The sequence below is a fragment of the Podarcis bocagei genome, assembly GCF_964188305.1.
Source record: "Podarcis bocagei genome assembly, chromosome: 2".
Lineage (NCBI taxonomy): Eukaryota > Metazoa > Chordata > Lepidosauria > Squamata > Lacertidae > Podarcis > Podarcis bocagei.
The window spans coordinates 44,308,212-44,332,269 of NC_138126.1; the positions used below are offsets into that span (position 1 = coordinate 44,308,212).

The 24,058-nt window shown below is 47.5% G+C and overlaps 2 protein-coding genes across 2 annotated transcripts in view; one reads left to right on the forward strand and one right to left on the reverse strand.

Moving 5' to 3' along the window:
* Positions 1 to 3,481, forward strand: part of XPC (XPC complex subunit, DNA damage recognition and repair factor) — a 29,126-nt gene extending 25,645 nt beyond the window's left edge. The window contains exon 16 of the mRNA XM_081183998.1: positions 449 to 3,481. Within this exon, the coding sequence (XP_081040124.1) occupies positions 449 to 673 (225 nt within the window). The 3' untranslated portion in view covers positions 674 to 3,481. The remainder of the gene's footprint in view (positions 1 to 448) is intronic.
* Positions 2,748 to 23,975, reverse strand: TMEM43 (transmembrane protein 43). The gene is made up of 12 exons (XM_081184288.1): positions 23,817 to 23,975; positions 21,043 to 21,192; positions 19,581 to 19,715; positions 18,096 to 18,190; positions 17,203 to 17,252; positions 9,497 to 9,566; positions 9,062 to 9,132; positions 8,708 to 8,829; positions 8,052 to 8,126; positions 7,829 to 7,930; positions 5,741 to 5,858; positions 2,748 to 4,390 (listed from the first exon to the last, which is right to left on the reverse strand). The coding sequence occupies exons 1-12, from the start codon at positions 23,826 to 23,828 to the stop codon at positions 4,188 to 4,190; spliced, it is 1,203 nt and encodes a 400-aa protein (XP_081040414.1). The 5' UTR covers positions 23,829 to 23,975; the 3' UTR covers positions 2,748 to 4,187.
* Between the last annotated feature and the right edge of the window lie 83 nt (positions 23,976 to 24,058).

A 24,058-nucleotide genomic window follows, 5' to 3' on the forward strand; every position in this document is an offset into this window, starting at 1 on the left:
GTGTAGTGTGTTTAATTGCTCTAACGATGCTGAAATGCACAGTGGCTCCTTTGGTTTAGTTGTTGTGGGAAAGGGCATAGCCTTCCACAGAAGGAAGCAGGTTGATATGGGACAAGTGATAACGAGAGCACATTCTTCTCACCTTCAGGGTTTTTTGCCTGAAGTCATGCCAGCGGCAAAATCCTGAAAAGTATTGCCTTGTACTTCAGTGATTCCACTTTCTTGTCAATGCAATTGTCCAAGATCATCATCTAAACATTGGAATTTGGTCTAGATGTTTTTGCACAGCCAGTTGAAACTCCTTTGCAAATGAGGTTCTCTTCACAGCAGCAGTTAACATCCCACCATTTGTTGGCTTTTACTTGTTTGTGAACCATCTTGGTGTTCCTTCTCAAAATGAACGGCAGTACATACATTCTTTTACTAGTAACAATTGCTTCTCTTCCAGAATGAGGCAGCAGGAGCAATGGTGACTCCAGGAGGCGGGTTCTCCTCTGATGAGGATGGAGGCGGCGGAGAACCAAGCTCAGAGACACCAGCTGGGGATGTGGACGTTTCTTGGCCCCAAAATCGGCAACTGGAACAAGAGAGGGAGGGAGGGAAAAGGACCGGAAAGAGCAAGAGGGAAAAGAAAGGAGAAGCAAAATACTTGTTCCCATTTGAGAAGCTGTAACTGGAAGCAGCCACTGTGGCAAAGAAAAGAAGTCTTCATAAAGAGACCAACTTGTAAATAGCTTCAGATTTAGGAAATAATATATTTTTTTTATTTGCTGCAAGATGGAGATTTGAGTTTTGACTCAATATGTTAAGAGAGCAATTGTTTGATTGTGTGTGAAAATACTTCTGGTGAGAATAAATCAGGGAGTTCATAGGAACCTTTATAAGTCTTGGCCATAGAATACACATTTTACTCCATTTGCGGTTGCAAATGTGGATTGTGCCAAAAGAGCTTAGAATTAGATATGGTTTTTATTACCCTCTCTTCAGAGGAGCGAGCCTTGCTCCTTTGTATTTGTGGAGTTACGGGGAACAGGCTGGTTTAGACCAGTTGTGGGGGATTCTGTGACCCTCCAGAAGTAGCTGGGACTACAAATCCCATCATCCTTGGCCCCTAGCCTTGCTGGCTGGAGTTGTAGTCCAACACGTTCCCCACCTCTATCTTAGGTGCTATCAATCAGACGCTTTGCAAATGCTGTTTCCCCTTGAACATTTTTGCAATTCCTTGGTTTCCCCGCGGTTGGCAGCGTCTCTTTCACTGTCCTCATCCCTTCTGTTTGTCTGAAAGACGATTTACATGGTAGCTATAAAGGTCCCAAGTATGTCATCAATGGCTTGAAGGTGGAGATGCCCTTTGCTTGTAAAGAGTTTAAAAAATTTTGGCTTCAGGAAAAGGTGCAGGCCACCCACATTTTGGGCACAGTCCCCCCGTGAAATTTGCCAGGACAAACAACAGAAGCAAGTGGAGAGTGTCAGGAAAAAAACATTGCTTGTGCTCTTGCACATTTCCCCACTTATTTCTAGAGAGCTTGTGCAAGAGGCACAAATGGGAACCTTTTTGCTAGTTAAAAAAGTACTATAGCAGCTTTGGGTAGGGGGACTTCTCAAGAATCATTTAGTTTTTGTCTCTCTTCCTTCTGCATCATCATAAATAAGCCTCATTATAAGCCATGTCTGTTTTGAGCACTGAACTAAAGTTACGATGGCTCCAGTCTGAAATGGTGTGAGTGAGCACATTCTAAACAGAACTGACATATAAGAATGTATGCTTGCATTCTGCTGTTACTTAATGATCACTGTACAATGACTTGTTTGCCTCTTCTATAGAGTGCTTTCACTTATACACACTTTTTGCTACAAAATAAATGTTAATGATACCACTTGACACAGCTTTAAAAATTACACATTTTTACTGGCCTGGATTTTTTTGCATTTTTTTTTTAAAAAAACTCCCTTTAACTAGTATTTAGCACTTTAAAAATAATCAGGAAAAAATATTTTTGTACTGAATCCTTAGTTTAAAATAAAAGCTTTAATATTATTTTATGCAAGAGTCTTCTTTCTTTCCAGAGATGGCCATTGGTGGGTGCCGCATGCTACAAACACCTGCTTCGCGTTTCTCTGCATTGCACTGTAGGCTGGATTTCTGTACCCCAGAAGCTGCTAAGTGATGGCTCTCTAGATGTTATTGGGAATAAAACACCCAACATCCTTGGGAGTTGACTATGCTGGCAGGGCCTGATGGAACCTTAAGTCCAGCAACAGCTGGAGGAAACCATATTGACTACTTGAACCATATGGACAACATGATCTAAATATAGAATTCAAGGCAGAAGGGAAGGATAAATATTGACAAGATTGGGTACATTATGTAAGTTCCATTTGTTGCCAAGGGAAGAGTAGGAACCATTTGAAAAGATGCATCCTTTGTGTGAACTTCCAATGGAAAAATACACTACCTACATTAGCAGGTTCATTAAAGAATAAATAAACTTCATTTGCCTATATTATGAAAGAGTTGCACTGTGACTATTAATTCACGGGAGACTCAATTTTTCAGAAAAGTGGCACATCAACTGAGCCAGTTTTGTGGCTGTTCGTGGTAGCCAGAAATGCTGAACAAATCAGTTTCCTGCTTGTCCCACAAGGTGCTTGAAGGTGTTTTAATTGCAGGCATGCAATTCTCCTCTCCCGTTGAATGGGCATCCTTAAAACCAAATCCTGGTTTAAAAAGAAAACCACATACCAGCACTCATTGATCTTTTATTCATGGAATATAAAAGTCTGGCACTGCCACCCAAATTTTAAAAAAACCCAAAACATAAAAAGCCAGCATTGCCACCCATCTTTTTTTTAAAAAAAAAACAACCACCGAAGCATTTCAAGTGTTGCTGTCTGGAATTTACTCCTCGGCTTACAAAAAAACCCGGCTTAATATTTTCCTCTGTGCAATTATCTAGCACACGGTTGACATAATAACAACACGTTAAGCAATACCACCTCAAGCCTCTTAAATAGCAGATATAGTCAGTTCCATTTTGCCAGGACTGGGTTGAGATCATCTGCCTATTCAAGCAATGACCAGAGACTCCTTGCACAGCAGTATCCAAGCTCCAAGAATAGGAAAAGACCAGACAATATTAAAATAATTATCATCTGCTTTCCCAGAATGTGACTCTCCCCTTCAGGAGTCACTATGAGGAATCTAACGACAATGGGATTAACTCTTCAGACATTTTAGGTAAAATGTATGGAGTTTACCCCTTTTTCCAACTACAAAGGATAGCTGCAGGAGTATAAGAGGCATGGGACACAAAACAGTAACAGTACTTGCAGAGGTTTACATGTAGAAATATTATGTTGCAATGATTACTACCTTTCAGTGAAAATAATACATTCCTCTGCTTAAATTGAAGAAAGGTGGTATCCTGAGGCTGTTGATACAGCTTTGGTTTTAAGTCATAATTTCCTAAATAAACCATTATTATTATTATTTTTGTTGCAAATAAAGCGAGTTCTTCATATGGAGAATCACCACAGGTACAAATCCCTACTCAGTTCACTTAGCATCTACCAGACTACAGAAAAAGGGAGTGGGAGCAAGATAAAGCTCTAGGCACACTTAAAATTGGGATGCAACAGGGGTGGTGGTGGTGGGGAGAGAACAGTCCAAAAGCACTTTAACATGGCCATTTCACCCCTTACATCATATGCAAGCTCATATATAACTTTAACAGAGATAAGCAAGGAAAAGGCACAAAAAACCCCTAATGATTTACACAGTTTCAAAAACCTGATGTGGTCTTCATCAATACAACAAACCACCTATCGATTCCTTATGAGGGTCGCCGGACTGTTTTAATCAAGCTGCAAAGGCAGCTTCACTTGATTGTGCTTAATATCCGGCACACAAAAATTCTATTCCATTTCTACCATTTTGTATCCATCAACTTAAAAAAGACAAGTTGCACTTTTTCACTTGGTTATGTAATAAAAACTGTACACATGTTCTGCATCTAGGTCCATCATGGAACTCTTTGGTGTCATACTGTCTGGATTGCAACGTCAAGGAGCTTTCGTTTTGGAAAACAGAAAACAAAATCCACACATACACAGTGGCAATTGCTTGAGAAGTTCCGGGCGCCTCCAAAAAGATTTGGGTGTGCACCTTGAGGCCCCTTCTCCAGGGATCACTGCTGCTTCTTGGGTGGAACCCGGGACCTCGCAATCACAATGGGAACCGCCGCCAACAGGGCAATCAGTCCTGCCCAGAGAGGCCGGTAGAAGAGCCAGCCCACTGAAATGGTCAGCAGGCACAGAGAAGTGGCCAAGCAAAAGGCAAATGCTTTCAGACCAAGGTTAACCAGGTCCCGGACTACTGGAAACCAGTCCACTGTAGCAGGAAAGAAGAATTAAACAAGACATGAAGCAGTGACACACTGGTTTAAGATCAGCATGATAACACGCTGCTGCTAAACCATGCTTTAAATCTCATCCAGCGTTCTCATAAATCTTCTTCCTCCCCAAATTACCCACCACTAAGTCAGTAAAAAAACAACAAAAAAACTTTGGCTTAATCCTCTGAGCACTGAAAAGCCACAGAGGACAGAAAGTTAACAGTGCAGAAGCTGGACGAGGGAGATCAAAGCTCAGGTCTCCACTTGGCCACGGAATAAGCTTGGGCTTGTCACTTGTAAACTGAAAGCATACCATATATGCCACCCCGAGCTCCTTAGAGGAAACAGAGGTGGGATACAAATGTAATAAACAAAATAGTTTCCAGTAAGTTTGGAAATCTGATTTGACAGGTGGTAGCATCCTCTGTATAGTCCCTGGGTATCATCTGAAGGCACACAAGGCCACCTCCTTACCGGAGGTGAAAAGGTCTGGACCTGGTGAGCTCCCTGGTGGGGGACCACAAATAAGCTGCTCCATGATGGAAGGCAGGTAGGATATTAATGTAAGAAAAATAATAATAAGGCTGCCATCCCTAACTGTCCACTCAGAAGTCAGCCCTGTTGAATTGAACGGCTCTTACTCCCAGGCAAGTGGGGTTACAATTGCAGCCTAAGTCATCTGCCCACTTCAGAAAGGGGGAAAGCAAAGCCTTGGAGAAGCCAGAGTCTCAAAAGAGATTATGCAGAAGAGGTAGGACTCGACATATTTTCTGTTGTGTGGAACATGGTTCTCATTCACTTCTGTTGAGTTTCACACCCTTACTGTAGCTCTGCTCAAAAACAAGCAAGTACCTTCCTTCTCCCTCTTAGCAAACCGTATTCTAAACTAGAGTGTCCTGTGAAAGTGCCTCCCTAATCCTGGGTCCTGGATCATCAGCATGAGAGAGAACACAAAGCACAGGCAGGGGAGAACTGAGTTACAATTCATCCGTTAATGTTCAAGCCCAGGAGCAGGATCACTACACTCAGGGCTTTTTTCCCCAGCCAGAACTCACCAGAATTCAATTCTGGCACCTCTCAGGTGAGCGCCATTGCCATTATAAGAGAACAAGGGAGACATTCATGGTGAGTTCCGGCACCTCTTTTTCTAGAAAAATAGCACTGGCTACACTATTATAATGACAGACTTGCTATTATAGTACATAAGTTGCTTGGATCCAATATATTGAAATAATAATAATAATAATAATAATAATAATAATAATAATAATAATAATAATAATAATAATAATTTGATTAAATGCTTGATTTAACAATCAGGTCAGGTTGCTACCAGCAAAACTTACCCAGGGTGTAAAAAATCCTGGTCATAAGGCTGATGCCTACAAACATAGACATCCATCCAGCTGCACGGAGGCCCCAGGTCTTCATGTTGTTACTTTCATGTTCTTTCTGGAACACCTCCTAAAATGTGTTCAGTGTTCAGTGAGTATACCAAGCTTTCCTATAAGCTCCAACTCTGCTACTTCTACACGCCACCGTTCTGAAATTTTTATGCGTAAGACAATGGCTATGTTTGGATGCAACACGAAACCGTGCTTTAGTGTTACATGCATGAACATGATGTCCAAATGCAGCTGATATAAATCTATACACACACTATTTACAATATTCAACAGAGATGGAAGCAAACAACTGACTTTTATTCCTTAAAAACGAAGCAGTAGCAGCAATACTGACTCCCCTGCCCTTTGTAACACATAATGAAATAACATTCCATTAAGTTGATCTACATTGCTAGATTACATCACTGCTCTTTTGGGTCAGAGTGTGAGATAATCCTTGATTGGAATCATGCTGATCAAGTATGTAGTAGACACACACACCCAGCTCCATCTAGCCTGGCCTTCCCCACGGCAGTGCCCTCCAGAAGATTTGGACTTCAAATACCACCACTCCAACTGAAGGAGATCAGAGTCCCAAATGTCTGGAAGGTTGGCACATTGTGGAGGGCAGATCCAGCCAGCCACACAGCCCCCCCCCATTGCTTCTATGTTTTTAACAGATGAGGGTGGGCAGTGATTTCCTGCCTGTCTTAAGGACTTCGTGAAAGTAGGATATTGGGGGGAAATGTGTGAAACAACCTGGGGGTGTGGGGAAGAGGAGTGGAGTGAGGTGGCTAAAACATCTTGCTGGAACAGAAGATAAAGATATAACACCATGTAGCACCATTTAGTACAAAAAATACTAGACTTTTTTAATTTTAAAAAATCCTTTCTGGATAGTGTACCACCTCATCATCATAAACAACTTCTCTTTCTGAGGTATAACTCTGCAAATTTAACAAGTCTGGAAAATTTTCTCTGCGTTTGAATTAACTATTCTACTGTTCTTCCAACACCTCCCATGATTTCATTTACTGAAATGCAATGTTCCTCCCGTATATCCTATGACAGAAATAATTCCTGGCTGGCCAAGAGACCAAGGAGCAGTCATAGACCAATGATATGCAGAAACGCTCCTGCTACATACCTACTCCTATGACACCCTACCCTCCCTGCCAACCAAATTTCTCTGATTTCTTACTCCGTCTACTACAAAGATTGACACATCTTCGCCTGGGAACAATGCCTTGAATGGGTCCAAAATTGCAGGTGAGGATACAGTCACTGGCCCTTCTGTCCTGCTGCTCCAATGGTTCCCTTTGCTTGACATTTAAGTGGGGCAAATAAAGATGCCGCTCCCAGCCTGTGCCTTTGCCTGCATAGTCTGAAATCAAACAAACAGGCAAAGGAAAGCACACTCAGCTGAAGTCATAGTGATGTCACCTTATTGGCAGGTGGGCGGGGAGCAAATGACCCGCAGTGGTTGAGGGAGGTCAGGATCTGGCTGGCCCCCAGTTCTCTGCAGCAGATGTAGCTCAGCGTTTGTCTGCCTGGTAGTGGCTCTTCAAGGTTTTAGACAAGAGACTTTCTCAGAGGTCAGCAAACTTTTTCAGCAGGGTTCACTGTCCCTCAGACCTTGGGGGGGGGGAACTATATTTTTTTGGGGGAATGAACGAATTCCTATGCCCCACAAATAATCCAGAGATGCATTTTAAATAAAAGGACACATTCTACTCACGTAAAAACACGCTGATTCCCGGACCGTCCACGGGCCGGATTGAGAAGGCAATTGGGCCGCATCTAGCCCCTGGGCCTTAGTTTGCCTACCCATGGTCTTTCTCATCCCTACGTGATATTGGTAAGGATTGGACTATGGACCCTTCACATGCAAATCACGTACTCTATCACTAACCTACAGCCCTTCCTCAAAGACACAAAGTCCCAAGAGAAAAGAAGCAGAAAGTAAATTGGATTCTGCTGCATATCTCACTTATACATACAAGGAGAAGACCATTCTTTTTCGTGTTCTCCTGTATCTATAACTCTTACCTCAGCAGAGAGCTCATCGGGATAGAGGATCTGCAAGATATCCCCAGCCTTGGTTCGGTATGAAGCCAACTGGTCCCCTTGTTGACGAGCAATTACTGTCACCTGAAAAATTCCAGAGTTGAAAACGAGAGTTTTAAAAAGAGCCTTGCATGTTAACAGTTTCATTACACAGAAGTGTTATTTCTTCACACAGGGAGGAGTAGGAGAGAGCTGGAACACTTACCGTATCTGCTGGACCCAGGTGGGATGAGTCTCCACTCAAACCTGCATAGAAGAAAGAAACACGAAGATCTCCTACCTGAAAGTGGGAGAAACAAACAAGGTAAAGGCCTGGTAACAGAAGCTTCCCAGTGGAGATTTTGGAAATCTACATTATCTGATTTCATGCTATTCCCATCCTTTAAGTAAGTTTCCCAAGTGACATTCTTGATTTTGCAATAGTGCAGAACTTCCCTGCAAGAAGCTCTCTCATATACCTGAACCCAGCACTAAGGCAGGGTGATCTTACTTGATCTGAGTATTGTTCTCTCTCCACTTCAGCTGCTGTTTCACTGCAAATGGGTTTGTAGTTACCTGCTAGTGCTTTGAAGCCCCAATTTTGGAACGTCAAGCACTAAATTCCTGATGTCATTTGTGACATCAGGTGATTGACAGGTGGGTAGTCAAATTTGGCCCATTAGGCAGATTCTGATAAACATCTGGCCCATGCAGCCAAAAAGGCTCCCCACCCCTGCTGTATAGGATTGCAGCCTTATAGGAGCGAGAGTATATGACAAGACAAACAGTATACACAATATAACTGCAGTTGTTAGTGGTGGTGGGAAGGCAACAGAGTTTTGAGTTAGTTTTTGAACTGTTAATTGTAAATTGGTTTCTTACTTCTGGACGTCGAGGGTTCTCACTGTGAAAAAAGTAATCCCCTGAGCGGATCACATCAGCATGGGGATCTTCCAGTTTTGCCAAGCTCATCTGTTTGAAGTTATCAATCTTCTCAACAAGGCCTAGGAAACAAAGGAGCTGCTCTGTTCTGTGATATTTAACTACAATAACCCAAACAGACATTCTGGATGTGTCTTGAGTGATTTCCGCTCTGCAGAGGTTTAACAAAACCCAGCTGGAACTGGAAACAGACTGCTAAAGTCAAAATGTCCTTTTACCAGTTTTTCCATAATTTACTCAATGTGGAATGATCTTAAAGCATAGTCTAACTACACCAAAACTAAAAGTTCTTACCTTTGGAAAGAAAGAATCTGCCCACTTGGACATCAGGAGCAACTGCAGTGAAAGTTTCAACAGCCATGGCACTGCATGGAAAAAAGTAATTGCAAAGTTTCTTTCAACTCAATAGACACAATGGCACTGAAAGGGTTAGCAAAGATTTCTATATAGCAAAACAAGCACGCCGTGTCAGGAAACCTACGCAAATGTATTTGCTAAGTGATTTACAATGCCATCCTTTTCTGACTGCAGAATACCTAACAGTATCTAGTTCAGGGTTTAAGATATAATCTTAACCCCATTTACTGGGAGGAAGCACCACTGAATTCATTAGGACTTCTTTCTGAGCAGACGTGGTTAGGATTGCACGGTAAGTGAATGAGCCATCATTCATTTCAACCCATTTCATAATGGGCAAGGTTATTTGAGATGGTGAAATACGGGGCTTACCTAGGATTTTTATGACCAATTTCCCGATCAAAATTTCTGCTGTTCACAACTTCCGATTTCCATTCAGTATCTAAAAGGGAAACAAGAAAGTATATAGAAAAAGACACCAAGGAGATGTTAGTTTAGAATCCCCCCCCCCACTTTAGTTTGCATACAGAGTGCAACCAGCAAGGGGTACTTGCATACTAAAAAAGTGCGTAACAAATGGGATTGGACTATAAGCCATGAAGTGAACAATGTAATTGAGAGGTGTACAGGGTGGGTGAGGGATATGAACAGAACAAGGTCATGTCAGGTGAAGAAGTGATGCTAAAGCAAGCTGTCAGGGGTTCAGGAGCAGAGGCAAGGGCAAGGGAGGAAACAGAGAGCGAGGGGGAGGAGGCAGAAGAAAAGATGAGTGATGACGACGACCCGAGATCTCCGAGTCTTTCCAGTGAATCAGAAGATTCACAGAAAGGAGCACCAGTGGCCAGGGCAAGGGGGGAGTCTAGGGGGGCACCCCAGGAAGATAGAGCCAGAGGGGACTCAGAGGAGAGCAGTTGGAAATCGGGACCAGCGTCACAGCCAGAGAGCAGGGAAGAGGAGGAGCGCCAGAGATCAAGCGCTGGCAGCTCGCAACAGGGGGGAGGGCACGAGTCAGGAGTGGCCACACCTCCATCAGGGAGCGAAGAAACGGTCAGACGGAAAGTGGAAGGTTGGGCGCGCGCGCCAAGTTCAAATGCACAGGAAAGTGACGCAGTAGGCAGCCAGGAAAGGGAGCCAGGTCCTAAAGCCCGGCGCAAGGAGACAGGGAGTTCCGGGGGGTCGGCGTCAGAAGAATCCCGGAAGGAAGAGACCCCGGGGGGCAGAGGGACCCAGAGGAGAACAGTCAGGCGGAAAAGGTGGAGCAGGGCTAGGATATTAAGTTGGTGCACAAGGGGCGGAGACTCAGACGGAGCTTCGCCGATCTAGCCACTAGACGTAGAGTTGCACGCAGCAGCTTGGGAATGGAAACTGTAACTCAATAAAGACTTTTACTTAATGACTGCTGGCTAGCGTGATCCTCTGTGAGCTAGGATCTTGAAGCAGCTCTGACAGTAAGCTCCGTCTCACAAATTGTGGGCATCTACAGCCTCGAGGAGAGGAGAGAAGCAGGTGCCTACTAGCTAGCTCACGAACGGCAGACAACATGACGGCTGAGCAGCAGATAGAGGAACTCAGAAAAGCAGTGTCACAACTGAATGCCGAGGCTCTCGCATCCAGGAAGAGAGAGGAGGAGGCAGCTGCCGCCTGCAGGGATCTCCAGGTCAGGTTGGACATGCTTACGAAGCACGGGCAACTGACACCCAGACAGGAGGGAATTGGGTTGGCGAGACGAACAGGCGGTCTGGTCTCTCACTTCGATGGGAACCTGCAGCAATACCCCAACTTTAGAGCAGATGTAATGTGCGCACTGGAACTGCTGAAAAAAGACTTTAGAGATGAGCAAGAGAAAGTGGGGTTCATCATGTCCCATTTGCATGGGGAAGCTAAAGCATGGCTGCGCAATTTGTGGAGGGATAAGGATCCGGCGCTCCAAAATGCGTATGCCTTTATTAAAGCGATGGATGGGTGTTTCTTATCAAGCATTGACGTGGATCTTGCTCGGCAGCAGATACATGGACTGAAACAAGGGAGGGCCAGCGTAAGGCAGTATCATGCCCGCTTTTTCGCTTTGGTCAGTGCTCTGGAATGGGACAGGGATTCGGCTCCTGTAAGAGACCTGTTTTGGGAGGGATTGCACGGCTCTGTTAAAGATGAAATTGCGAGGGGGGAGAGACCCCGGACCACGCAGGAGATCGTTCAGAGGGCGCTAGCCGTGGGGGTGCGGCTGGAAGAACGTCCGTGGAGCAGGGACGAGGGGCGTGGAGGGCGCGAACCAGCCAGGGGCTCCTCCTTCCTTCCCAGAGAAGCAGCGCGTGCGCAATCCACGCCTCCGCCAGGAGGAGGAGTGGAACCTATGGAGGTTGGAAGTGCAAGGGCTCAATCAGCAGCCAGAGCCCTAGCACCGACAACAGTGAAAGCGAAGCCTCCTAGAGGGAACAGGAAGTGTTACATCTGCGAGGATCCAGGGCATATGGCGAAAGAGTGTCCCCGGAGGCTCCACAAGCACACTGCAGCCTCAGCAATGGTAACTGCAGCAACGCAACAAGGAGGACCACAGCAGGGAAACGACGATGTCTGGCTGGAGGAAGAGGCAATGGGGCCCAGCCAGACGTGTCAGTGAAGAAGTCCCCGGAGATTTCACAGCCCATGGACCCCCTCCCGCCCAAACCAGTAGTGAGGCTCACCGCATCGCTCCAGCTGCCCAATGGAATCACCATGGACGTGCCGCTCACCATTGACTCGGGAAGCAATGCGGACTTTATAGGGCAAGACTTTGTAGACCGGCACGCTATACAGTTGCTGCCGGCCACGCTGCCCCTGCAGGTGGTCACGGTGGATGGCAGGGAGCTGCTAGGGGGGCAAGTGGTGAAGCAGACGCCACCAATGGTGATGCGCCTTGGGAATCACAAGGAAATCATCAGCTTCAACGTCACTCAACTATCGGACACGCCCATTGTATTGGGCATGAGTTGGCTGGACAAGCACAGCCCAACGCTGGCTTGGTACCAGAGGCAGCTGACCTTCGGCTCTTCCTTTTGTGCTGAACACTGCATCGTCCCCCGGCAGGAAGGAGAGGAAGAGGAGACACAGCTGCTGCTAGGCACGCTGCAAGCGATTCCCCACAAGTACGCAGAATTTTTGGAGGTTTTCTGCGAGAAGGAGGCAGACAGGCTACCCCCCCACAGACCATATGACTGCAAAATTGACCTGCTGCCGGGGGCGGCGCTGCCTAAAGGGAAGCTGTATTCCATGTCTGAGGACGAACTGCAGGAACTCAAAGAGTTCATAGATCATAATTTGGAGCGCGGTTTCATCCGGGAGTCCAAGGCAGCGGGGGGCAGTCCTGTATTCTTTGTTAAGAAGCGGGACACGCCCCAAAAAAGACTTGTGGTGGACTATCGCATCTTAAACAGTGGGACCAAGCCATCGGACTTCCCCATGCCCCGAATCGACGACCTCCTCGCAAAGGTACGGAAGGGCAGAGTGTTCACCAAGTTAGACCTGCGAGGGGCGTACAACCTCATTCGCATGCGGGAAGGGGATGAGTGGAAGACAGCCATGTTCACGCCGCTGGGCACCTACGAATATAGAGTTATGCCTTTTGGATTGCAAAATGGCTCCCACGTTTTTCAAGCGTTCATGCATCACGTGTTGGCGGGGCTCCTCTACAAGACGTGCGTCTGTTTCTTAGATGACATCCTGATCTTTTCAGAATCGCAGCAGGAGCATGACAGACACGTCAAAGAAGTGCTAAGCAGGCTACAGCAGCATAGGCTCTACGCCAAGCTGGAGAAGTGCCAATTCGACGTGACGGAGGTGGATTTTCTGGGCTACAAGTTGTCTGACAAGGGGCTCGCCATGGACAGCGCCAAGGTTCGAGCGGTGTTGGACTGGAAGAGCCCACGCAACCGGAAGGAGGTCCAACGGTTTGTCGGCTTCGCGAACTTCTATCGCAAGTTTATCAAAGGCTTCGCTATGCAGACAGCGGCCATCACGGACACGCTTAGCTCCAAAAAAAAGAAGTTCATCTGGACAGAGCAGGCGGAGCAGTCCTTTCAGGCACTCAAGCGTCTCTTCGCGTCGGAAGAGCAGCTGCTGCATGTCGACCCCAGCAGGCCGATGAGGGTGGAGACAGACGCCTCGGACAGAGCCGTGGGAGCAGTCCTGCTGCAGAAAGACCCGCAGGGGGTTTGGCGGCCGGGAGCGTTTTACTCCAGGAAGCTCAGCAAGTCCGAACAGAACTACACCATCTGGGACAGGGAGTTGCTGGCCATTCATGCAGCATTCAAAGCATGGAGGCACTTCCTGATCGGCGCCAAGCACACGGTGCAGGTCTGCACGGACCACAAGAATCTGGAGCACTGGCGCACGGCACAGTTCCTGAACCAAAGGCAGATACGTTGGGCTGAGTTCTTTGCGAACTTTAACTTCCGAATAGAGTATGTCCCGGGGGACACCAACATCATGGCGGACGCTCTCGTAAGCCACAATATCTGGAGGACGCCAAGCCAGCGGCCGCCATGCACATCTTCGCACCAACAGTGTGGGCGTGCGCTGCGGCAACAGTGGACCTGGAGGCGGTGCGACGAGCGTTGCAGGATGACTCCTTCGCGCAAGCGAAGATGGCAGAGGTGCACAGGGGCACGGCAGCGACCAACGAGTTCCAGCTGCGAGATGGATTGCTCATCCGTAAAGGAGCCATCTACGTGCCGGGAGACGAACTTCACGCCAAGGTACTGCAGCAGCTGCACGACGCGCCCACTGCCGGGCACTTTGGCAAGGAGAAGACGGTGGAATTAGTCGCCAGGGACTTCTGGTGGCCCGGAATGAGAGGGGAGGTCGCGGACTACGTGGCGAGGTGTGACACCTGCCAGAGGGCCAAACCGGTGCACAAACCACCGGCCGGACTGTTGGAACCGCTGCAAACTCCGGTCGAACCATGGGAGAGGGTGGCCCTGGACTTTGTCACGGATCTGCCCAGCTCGAGGGGCAAGACGGCCGTGCTGGTGGTGGTGGACTTGTTCTCCAAGATGGCACATTTCATTCCGTGTGCCAAGGTGGCCACGGCGGAGCAAACCGCCAAACTGTTCATAGACCACGTGTTCAAGGTTCACGGTCTGCCACGGTCTATTCTGTCCGACCGGGGGCGACAGTTCATCTCGAATTTCTGGCAGAAGCTGATGGGCTTCCTGAACGTCAAGATCAACCTGGCGTCGGCGAGACACCCGCAGACCAACGGGCAGGCGGAGCGGGTCAATGCCATCATGCAGCAGTACCTGAGATGTTATGCGAATCAACAGCCTGCGACGTGGGTGGATTACCTGCCGCTCGCCGAGTTTGCCTACAACAACACGAAGCACGTGTCCACGGGGGTCACGCCGTTCTTCGCTAACAACGGGAGGCACCCCAGAACCTTCCCGGGACTGGAAAGGATGGGGGAGGGGGAGCCGCAGACAGCAGATGCGTTCGCGTCGGAGTTGCAGGAGGTCCACGATCAGCTGCGGCGACACCTGGAGCTGGCCAAACATGCATACAAGGTGCAAGCGGACAAACACAGAAGGGTTGGCGAAGAGATCCATGTGGGAGACTGGGTCTGGTTAGCAGCCCATGCAGTGCCGGCCAGGTCGTTGGCCAAGAAGAAGCTGGGGCATAAGCAACTGGGGCCCTACCAAGTCGAAGAGCAGGTCAACCCGGTGGCTTTCAGGCTGGCGCTTCCGGAGGGTTCCAGAATGCATCCGGTGTTCCACAGATCGGTGCTCACCCCCTACAAGGCACCGCACAGGTTTCAGGAACCTGGAACGGCACCGAGTCCGCTCAGAGAAGGAACCGGGCACGCGGGAGTGGCACAGAAGGAACGCATCAACGAAGTCACGGAGATTTTGGACTCCAGATGGGGGGAAGAAGGGGTAGAATACCTTCTCGCCAAGGAGGGCACCCCGGCCAGTGCGAACGGCTGGGTGCCGGGCTACGCCTTGGACGAACCTCTGCTCAAAGACGAGTTTCATGCCCTCTTCCCACATAGACCAATGCCAGCAGAATTTTTCGACGACTGGCTTTTCACGCCAACGCTTTCTGCCAGCACGTTCCGGGGGTTCGACTCGGACGAGGACCCGATACGAGACGCCCGTTCCCCGGAGGGGTCACCCTCGGGATCTGCCTCAGAACCCTCGTATTGGTGGGACGATAGACCAGAGGAGCAGTGGCGCAGGAAGTGGCAGGAAGGTCCAGGACGAGCAACGCCGCCAGGAGGAAGTGAGGGAGAGACGGACATGGACGTTTTCGGGGACGACCCTGGTTTCGAGCACGGCGGCACAGAGATGGAAGCGGAGGTGACTGTCGTCGACGAGAGCAGGGAGGCAGAACCGGGAGACTTCAGATGGAGGCCCGCCACGGGAAGCGAACTGTATCCGACGTTCGTCCCTCTGACACAGCAGCACCCAGTTCCCGCACCGGAAGGAGGGGAGGGGGGAACGGGGGGCTTCGAGGGGGGGATGGATGTCAGGGGTTCAGGAGCAGAGGCAAGGGCAAGGGAGGAAACAGAGAGCGAGGGGGAGGAGGCAGAAGAAAAGATGAGTGATGACGACGACCCGAGATCTCCGAGTCTTTCCAGTGAATCAGAAGATTCACAGAAAGGAGCACCAGTGGTCAGGGCAAGGGGGGAGCCTAGGGGGACACCCCAGGAAGATAGAGCCAGAGGGGACTCAGAGGAGAGCAGTTGGAAATCGGGACCAGCGTCACAGCCAGAGAGCAGGGAAGAGGAGGAGCGCCAGAGATCAAGCGCTGGCAGCTCGCAACAGGGGGGAGGGCACGAGTCAGGAGTGGCCACACCTCCATCGGGGAGCGAAGAAACGGTCAGACGGAAAGTGGAAGGTTGGGCGCGCGCGCCAAGTTCAAATGCACAGGAAAGTGACGCAGTAGGCAGCCAGGAAAGGGAGCCAGGTCCTAAAGCCCGGCGCAAGGAGACAGGGAGTTCCGGGGGGTCGGCGTCAGAAGAATCCCGGAAGGAAGAGACCCCGGGGGGCAGAGGGACCCAGAGGAGAGCAGTCAGGCGGAAAAGGTGGAGCAGGGCTAGGATATTAAGTTGGTGCACAAGGGGCGGAGACTCAGACGGAGCTTCGCCGATCTAGCCATTAGACGTAGAGTTGCACGCAGCAGCTTGGGAATGGAAACTGTAACTCAATAAAGACTTTTACTTAATGACCGCTGGCTAGCGTGATCCTCTGTGAGCTAGGATCTTGAAGCAGCTCTGACACAAGCCAACAGAATATGCAATGTGGAAGAATATGGAGGATGGGGCCCAAATCTCATCCATTTTTGAGAAGGCAATGGAATTACTGGGAATCTTCAAGCCACAACTTTCAAGATTTCCTGAAAAGCAGACTTGTTCATTGCATTTTTGAGCACTGAAGCCCAGGTAGTCTTAGCATAACATGCAAATCACTCATGCAGGTATTCCCCCCTCCCACAAAAAAGGTATATTAGGTTTCAGCCACCTTTTGCCTACCGTATCTTTGTAGGCAACCCAACTGGATAATTATTCCATTCTGAGCTCCTTAAAGGACACACAAAATACAGCTGCAGCACATAAATAATGCTACAAAAGTGAAGAGTAAGGTTGCTGCTGAGAAGAGAAGACTCCCTGGAAAAGACCCTGATGTTGGGAAAGATGGAGGGCACAAGGAGAAGGGGACGACAGAGGACGAGATGGTGGGATAGTGTTCTCGAAGCTACAAACATGAGTCTGACCAAACTGTGGGAGGCAGTGGAAGACAGAAGTGCCTGGCGTGCTCTGGTCCAGGGGGTCATGAAGAGTCGGACACGACTAAACGACTAAACAACAACAACAAGGTTGCTGCCATTCTCCTGCCATTGTTTTGACAGCTGCTGCATGGCAGAAATAAATTCAAGACGGGCAGGTCTGGCAATCACTTTATGCAACAACACAGCACACCTTCCCCCACCTCAGAGCTGAGGAAAGTGATGGTGAGAGCTGTCCCTGTTGAATGTATGCCTGTCAAGTAGCTGTCTGAAGGCACAGTTACCAGTCCTAATGGGAGAAATTGGTGTGCTAGTCAACTTACTATATGAATATCTGGTTTCTTTTTTCACTTCCCCATTCTCTTCATATTCTCTGCAGAGGGGGTGGGGAGACAGAGAAGTTAAACACACACCAAACTGCATTCCGCAAGAAGTCTATATTTCACACAGCTTTACTGTATGTGAATCACAGAAAAAATGTTAGAAAATGCCAATGTAACATTTTAACTAATCAGGTCCAAGAGACCATTGGTCCAACAGTGCTGCTTCTGTGGGATAATGGAAATCTCTGTTTAGATCAGGGGTAGCCAAGATGTTAACTCCCGTCAACTGCTCACCGCTGAGCTAAGCTGGCACAGAGATGTGCCCTGTTAGCAGCAGGAACGAGAGGGAAGCAATAGAAAGGCTACTGCAAGGAAGGGGAGAGTAGAATATTCAGTAAAATGGGTCCAGGTTTGGTGTGACAAAGGAATCTGGAGCAGTAGGCAAGATGCCAGCATCCACGCCAACTGACTATTGTCTATTTTGGCACAAAACTCAGCCAAGGCAAGGTAGGGAGAAGGGTTGGAGGCATGAGAACCAGTGGTAATATTTTCCCTATAGCTCAGTGTCTCAGACTTTCCACAACAAAAGCCAGCTATAAACAAGTGACTCATAGTTCTGTGTTCATTTGCTCTTTATAGATTTGAATAATCAGTCACCATGGGGGGGGGGAGTATATACTGCATTCCAAAAGAAAAGACTTGACCCATTAATTGTTGTAGACCTCAAGGGTAGAGTAAAGAAAATAATTAAAAGAGAAAGCTACGGGGGAAAGCTACAGGTGAACATAAAGCTGTGTTCTGGATTATAGAGTACAAGTCCCTATGCCCAAACACACGCCCCACTCCCACACATATGTGCCATGGCAGAGAAAGCATTAATAAGTTCATCTTACTTGGAATCTTCATATTCTACCCACTGATACATCTCCACATTACGCTTCAGCTTGACAGCCCGGATAGAAAGTCCATAGCTGGGATCATATAAAGGCTATCAAAGGCAAAACAAAGTTCCAATCAGGAGATCTGTAGTTTACAAAGGTTTCCCAAGACTTTGGGCGGGTGAAAAGACAGAGAAGCAAAAGGCACTACTTAAATCTGGGGTGCAATGGCATGTCTACAAACTTGTTAGGTGTTGGGCGTTTGCAAATTAGAGCTAAGGTCCCTCCGAGTCAGAAATCTTCTTTAGTAGCCTGCTGAAAAGGTCTGACTAACTCTGCCCAAAGTTTTCTGCTGGCTACAGGTATTCCCAAACCCCAGCTGGCTTTTCTGATTGGCCAGGGGTCCTATGTAAGTCTTATCAGGGCAAGTCAATCAATCAATTTCTTTATTCGACCGATAGTCAGAATTAAAACATTACACAATAATTATAAACTATAACATCATAGGAGATACATAGGTAAGGTAGGGCCACAGAAATAGATCAGGGCAAGTCAGACTCAGTTCTAGATAGGGTTGTCAGCTAAAGCGAATGCCTTTCCAGAGAAGAACTGCTAACAAGCATGGGAACTACAGGAAGTACACCAGGAAAAAAAAACTTTTGCCTGGATTTTGAAGGACAACATGATCATTCTTAGACAAGCCAACACAAAAGTGCAAGCCAACTCATAAGCCCATTTACTAACCTGTAAAATGCAGATCCTAGCAAAGTGGCCTGACTGCCTGGCATATTCTACTGCGTAAAATGTCACAACTCATGATGCTACCACAGAGTTTTATTTTAACATACATTAGACAGCAGGGTTTGGGGTACCAAAGGGGCCCACACTTAAGCCTTACTTAAATGATAGTATGGCATCATTACATTGTAATGCACAGTCTTACAAAGTCCTTAGCAGAGGGCTTTTCTTCCTATGGCTTAATAAAAGGAACTTGCTTTTAAGACCGCTGGTAGCTGATCCCTGAAACACATCAATGTAGGAGTGCTTTCAAACATATTCAGAGGACCTTTCCCTCACTATAGGTAGTTACCCAGTAAGAAAGGTTCTGAGCCAGAGGGCAAGATTTCCAGGCATCTAGACTTGTGTGCCGTAGCACTGAGAAATTAACCTCTGTACTTTGCTCCCTACATAAAGCATTAGGGAGCAGTGTTTCCAGAAAACACAAAATGGCATGAGCCATAACTTTTGCAGCATTGTGCATTCCAGATGCTCACTCTAACTTACACCTTTGTTCACATTTGAAGTTGCAGATTCTCATGCGTACATAACCCCCCCCACACACACACACATACAATAGGGTGAAATAAACAAGCACAAGCTTTTTCAGGCAAGGCATCCAAATGTATGGGATAACTGAAGCAGCACTTAAAAAAACAAAACACTGCAATGTGGAGGTGGGGGACAATCTACAAATTCTTCTGGTAACGCCACTTTATGTACCTTTGAAGTTCTAAGGGGACCCGACAGGTGCACGAGTTTCCTTTCATTCTCTTGTAATACGTTCTGGATGTCGTCGAGAGGGACCACCAGAGAAAGCCCTTCTTCTAAAGAGGAGGCCGTCTTCAAAGCTCGCCCCTACAGACAACAAAATGCGAGAGGGGTGGGAGTGGGAGAGTACACTTTGAGGTGACAAGACAGTGGAACGTTGTGCTAAAATTGACCTACAGAAAATCCTTGCAAGCAGAGGTGGGGGAGCTTCCAGGGGTTGCATCCCAGCAGTGGGCAGAGCAATGGGTGAATCTTACACCTTTGTGCCCTGGGCTATATGACAGCCAGGCAAAAGCCACATGCCAGTGTTCCCCAATCTCTCCACCCACCATTGAGGCAAGCACTCTGGTTTAAGGACACATTTCAGGCAAGCAAGAGCACTTGAATGGAAACTGTGAGGAAGTGTGTCAGGGTGAGCAGGGCTGTGTTCTGGGGAGAATCTGGATGAATTATGGGATGACTTCAGGCCTGAGATACAGAGGAAGTACCACAGTTGCAGAGCAATGCAGAACCACCTAGGGACCCCTGACCATTAGGTCCAGTCATGACCGACTCTGGGGTTGCGGCGCTCATCTCGCTTTATTGGCCGAGGGAGCCGGCGTACAGGTTCCGGGTCATGTGGCCAGCATGACTAAGCCGTTTCTGGCGAACCAGAGCAGTGCACGGAAATGCCGTTTACCTTCCCGCCGGAGCGGTACCTATTTATCTACTTGCACTTTGATATGCTTTCGAACTGCTAGGTGGGCAGGAGCTGGGACCGAACAATGGGAGCTCACCCCGTTGCGGGGATTCGAACCGCTGACCTTCTGATCGGCAAGTCCTAGGCTCTGTGGTTTAACCCACAGTGCCACCTGCGTCCCTGCAGAACCACCTACTCCCTCGTAATTCTGCCAGTAAAAGCAGTTAAGACATTTTGAAAAGGTCTGCGTGTGACATTCCAGATAATGGCATGTAAAGATTTTTGTTGTCGTTATTTCTGAGATGCAAAATTAATGCCAAAATTGCATTGTGAAGTTCTGGAGGCAAATACATTAGCACTTATCACAGCCGCACAAATGCAAAATAATTAAGTTAGGGCTGTAAATTCTTCAGAGGAAGCTTGAGCTCGATCTTTAAAAGCTATTTCCAAAGGTAACTTTACTGAGCGAAAGAACCCACTCAATAAAGTGGGCTTAAAAAGGAGCCCAGTAAGAGAGCTATAGCTCAGTGGCACAGCACCTGTTTTTCCACCTAAAGGTCCCAGGTTCAATCCTCAGCATCTCAAGGCAGGGCTGGGAGAGATTCCTGCCTGAAGCCCTAGAGAACCATTGCCAGCCAGTCTATGAGTCTTACTGGGGAATCCCCAAAGGGCCTTAAAATTTTATACCCCTGAGCTACTTGAAAAAATAATTCCATCCTCCCTGCCTTGACTTACCTCATTGGTAAAAAGAACGTAAAAAGAGAGGGCAAATGCGGCAAGTCCTATGAGCATCCCTCCAGAAGTTTCACTGAGGCGCTCCAGAAATCCAGGCTTGCGCTCACTTGTAATTTTAACATGTTCTTTCTTGCTACCGGTGTCAGAAAACTGTTATAAAAGAAAAAACAAAATCAAAAGAAATTACTTCTGGGCAGCGTTCCTACCATGGCATGCTAAACACCCAAAAGAGAAATCAGCAGGTTGGCGTCAGCCTCTTGACAATGTGTTCTCTACACAGACAGTTTACAAGCAATAGAGATCATATTTCCATATAGTCCATTAGTGCCACGAAAATAGGTACTAAAAATAGCAAGGATGGGATTTTCCCAGGGGGGGGGGGGGAATAGGCTGCTACAGCAATGGTGGTAGATACCAGTTTTTATTTGGCAAAAAAGTGATAAGCATAAGCTAAGAACCTACCTTGCAAGACAGCAATTCAGTTTCCACCCCACCCTACTGAATACATTATTAATGCTCACTTACAACTACCTATGCACATTTCAAAAAGGAAATAGCCAAGGCTGCAGTTCTAAGACTACTGACATTGCAGTGCTATTCCAGTCCATAAACAGAGTGGTCACTTTCAGCTCTTTTTCAACTGGAAAAAGGATCAGAATTCTGCAACAGTGCATATGCAACCACCACCACTGAATGCAGGTAGCATTCAACACTTTGGCCTGTATGCATGAAGGAACACTTCAAGCAATCCTTCCCTTCATGGTTCTGGTGGTGGGGAAATACTTTGGTTTGGATTTTTTAAAGGTTAAGGGGAAATAAAGAAGCATGGAATGCTCAGTCTAAATATTCAACATCGTTCACAGACTCAACTTCTCAACATGTGCTAAGGCACAGGACTAAATAACGCAGTTTAAAAATAACACTATGAAGAGACACAGGAGGATTATCAATTGCCCACACTGAAACACATTTTAGGGTGTGTCTACTCAAAATATTTTCTACAGGTGCCCATAGCAACTGACTTTCTGAGCCAAGCAGATACACACTTGCTTCCCAGGATGACATGCAAAGAAGCTGTGTGTGCACATGCTACTCCAGCTAACTTCTGCTTGTTTTAACCACAGGGCAGAAGTTAAAACAAGACCATGCTCAATCATTGCTTCTGAAGAACTGATATCAAAGCACAGCTGGTAGAAACAAAACACAAATTCTTTAGAGAAGTAAGTTCAAAAGTGTTCAATGGGGCTTACTCCCAAGTAAGCATGTAGAAGACTGCAGCCTTCGTCTACCAGCTCATTTGTTCAGCTTTATAGTTTTGCCCAGGGGATGAAACTTACCTACCTACTCAAAGTGTACTGACCTCCCTCTACCTCCTTCTGTCATTGTGCTGCTCCATCTTGTGCTTTTGGCAACCAGACCAGTATAGTTCCCTCCAGCCAATACTTTCAGAAGAGACCCTACTAAGGTGGCAAACCTATTCACAACTACCTGGGAGCAAGTCTCACTGAACACAGTGGGACTTACTTTTGCATAAACATTCATAGAAGTGCACTGTGTATTTCACATGAGGTTTAGCCTACAGGATTAATCTGTGGGTGCCAGCTAGCTTGGCTATGTATCCTTTTAGTAAGATTCAACAGTTTTGCCAGTATTCCTTGATTAATTCCTGATGGGAGATCTTGGTGATTGTTGAGGTTGTTGTTGTTTAATTAAATACTTGTTGACTGCAGCCTAGCACCCTTTAATCCAGGAATAGGGAAACTTGGCCCTCCATATGTTTTGAGACTACATTTCCCATCATCCCTGACCAGTGACCACTGGTCCTGTTAGCTAGGGATGATGGGAGTTGTAGTCCCAAAACATCTGGAGGGCCAAGTTTGCCTATGCCTGCTTTAATCATTTTAAACCCAAAGGTGTTGTTTTAACTGCACAGGCATATGCAAGCAGAAGTAAGCCCTGTCAAATTTGCCCTAGTAAATGATAGAATGCTGTTAGTGTGGCTTCTCTCCTGCCTTTTGTGTCTATTTACTTAAAAACGTTGTTACTGTGGGGTGGAAAGTAGAAGCGAGTCCCCTTTAATCTGAGCATGTGTTGCAGCCAAGGTAAGCTGTATGTGTGTACTTGTACGCACTGGAACCCAAAAAAGGTCCGTTTTCAAACTTGGTGAGTGACAACACCCTGAAACAATTCATAAGCAGACGCCCTTTTCCAAGGGAATAGCTGCGCTAGATGTTGGCAGCAAAGAGGATGCAGAATAAGTCACACAGCATCTTAAGCAACATGCTAGTTAACAACACCTAACGTCTCAGACTCAGAGGAATCGGTATTTCCGTAGCAATAGTAATATAAACCACGGAGGAGAAAACGGTTCCTCTCCAAGCAGTATATATTTAACTCTCCATTTTAAGTCCTGCAAGCAGCATCTATTTAACTTCTCCGCATCAGAAAAAAACCCCACCGTTCTTCGTTCCCGCGCTGACAAGCCAGCTGATCTCACGCCACCCGATCCTGTGCACATTTACTCGGAAGTAAGTCTCGCTGCGTTCAATGAAGCTTGCTGCCTCCCAAGCCAGAGTGCGTAGGATCGCAGCCCCGGGATGCCCTCAAGTTTTTGGTGTGTCTCAGCCCGTCTCTAAACCCGCGAGCGTAGAGATCTAGTTGAGATCCCTGCCTTGCAAAGAGAGGTTGGGCTACAGGAGCCTCGGGGTCCCTTCCAACCGAACAATTCCATGATTCCTAGGGCCACCTTTAAGGAAAGGGAGACACACACTTACATTTCGAGACATCTTGAGCTTGCGAGTCTCTAAACTCCGCCGGAAGATCCTTAACACTGGAAGGAAAGAACGGAATGCAAATCCTCAGGAATCCCCACCCAGGCAGGGGTTAAGCCGTCACTCCCACGGGGTGCCCCGCCTCTCCGCTGCCGAGCAGGACGCTCGAGGCTGTCGCGCGTGCGCACTCCCTCCAACGAGCCTTCGCGGGCATGTCAGGGAACAGAGAGCGGCCGTGGAGCATG

Coding starts and splice junctions, on each gene's coding strand:
- TMEM43 (XM_081184288.1), bottom strand. Junction 9,567..17,202: donor AGAAACCAGATATTCATATA/GTAAGTTGACTA, acceptor TTTCCCTTTTAG/ATACTGAATGGAAATCGGAA. Junction 9,133..9,496: donor ATTGGTCATAAAAATCCTAG/GTAAGCCCCGTA, acceptor TTTTCCATGCAG/TGCCATGGCTGTTGAAACTT.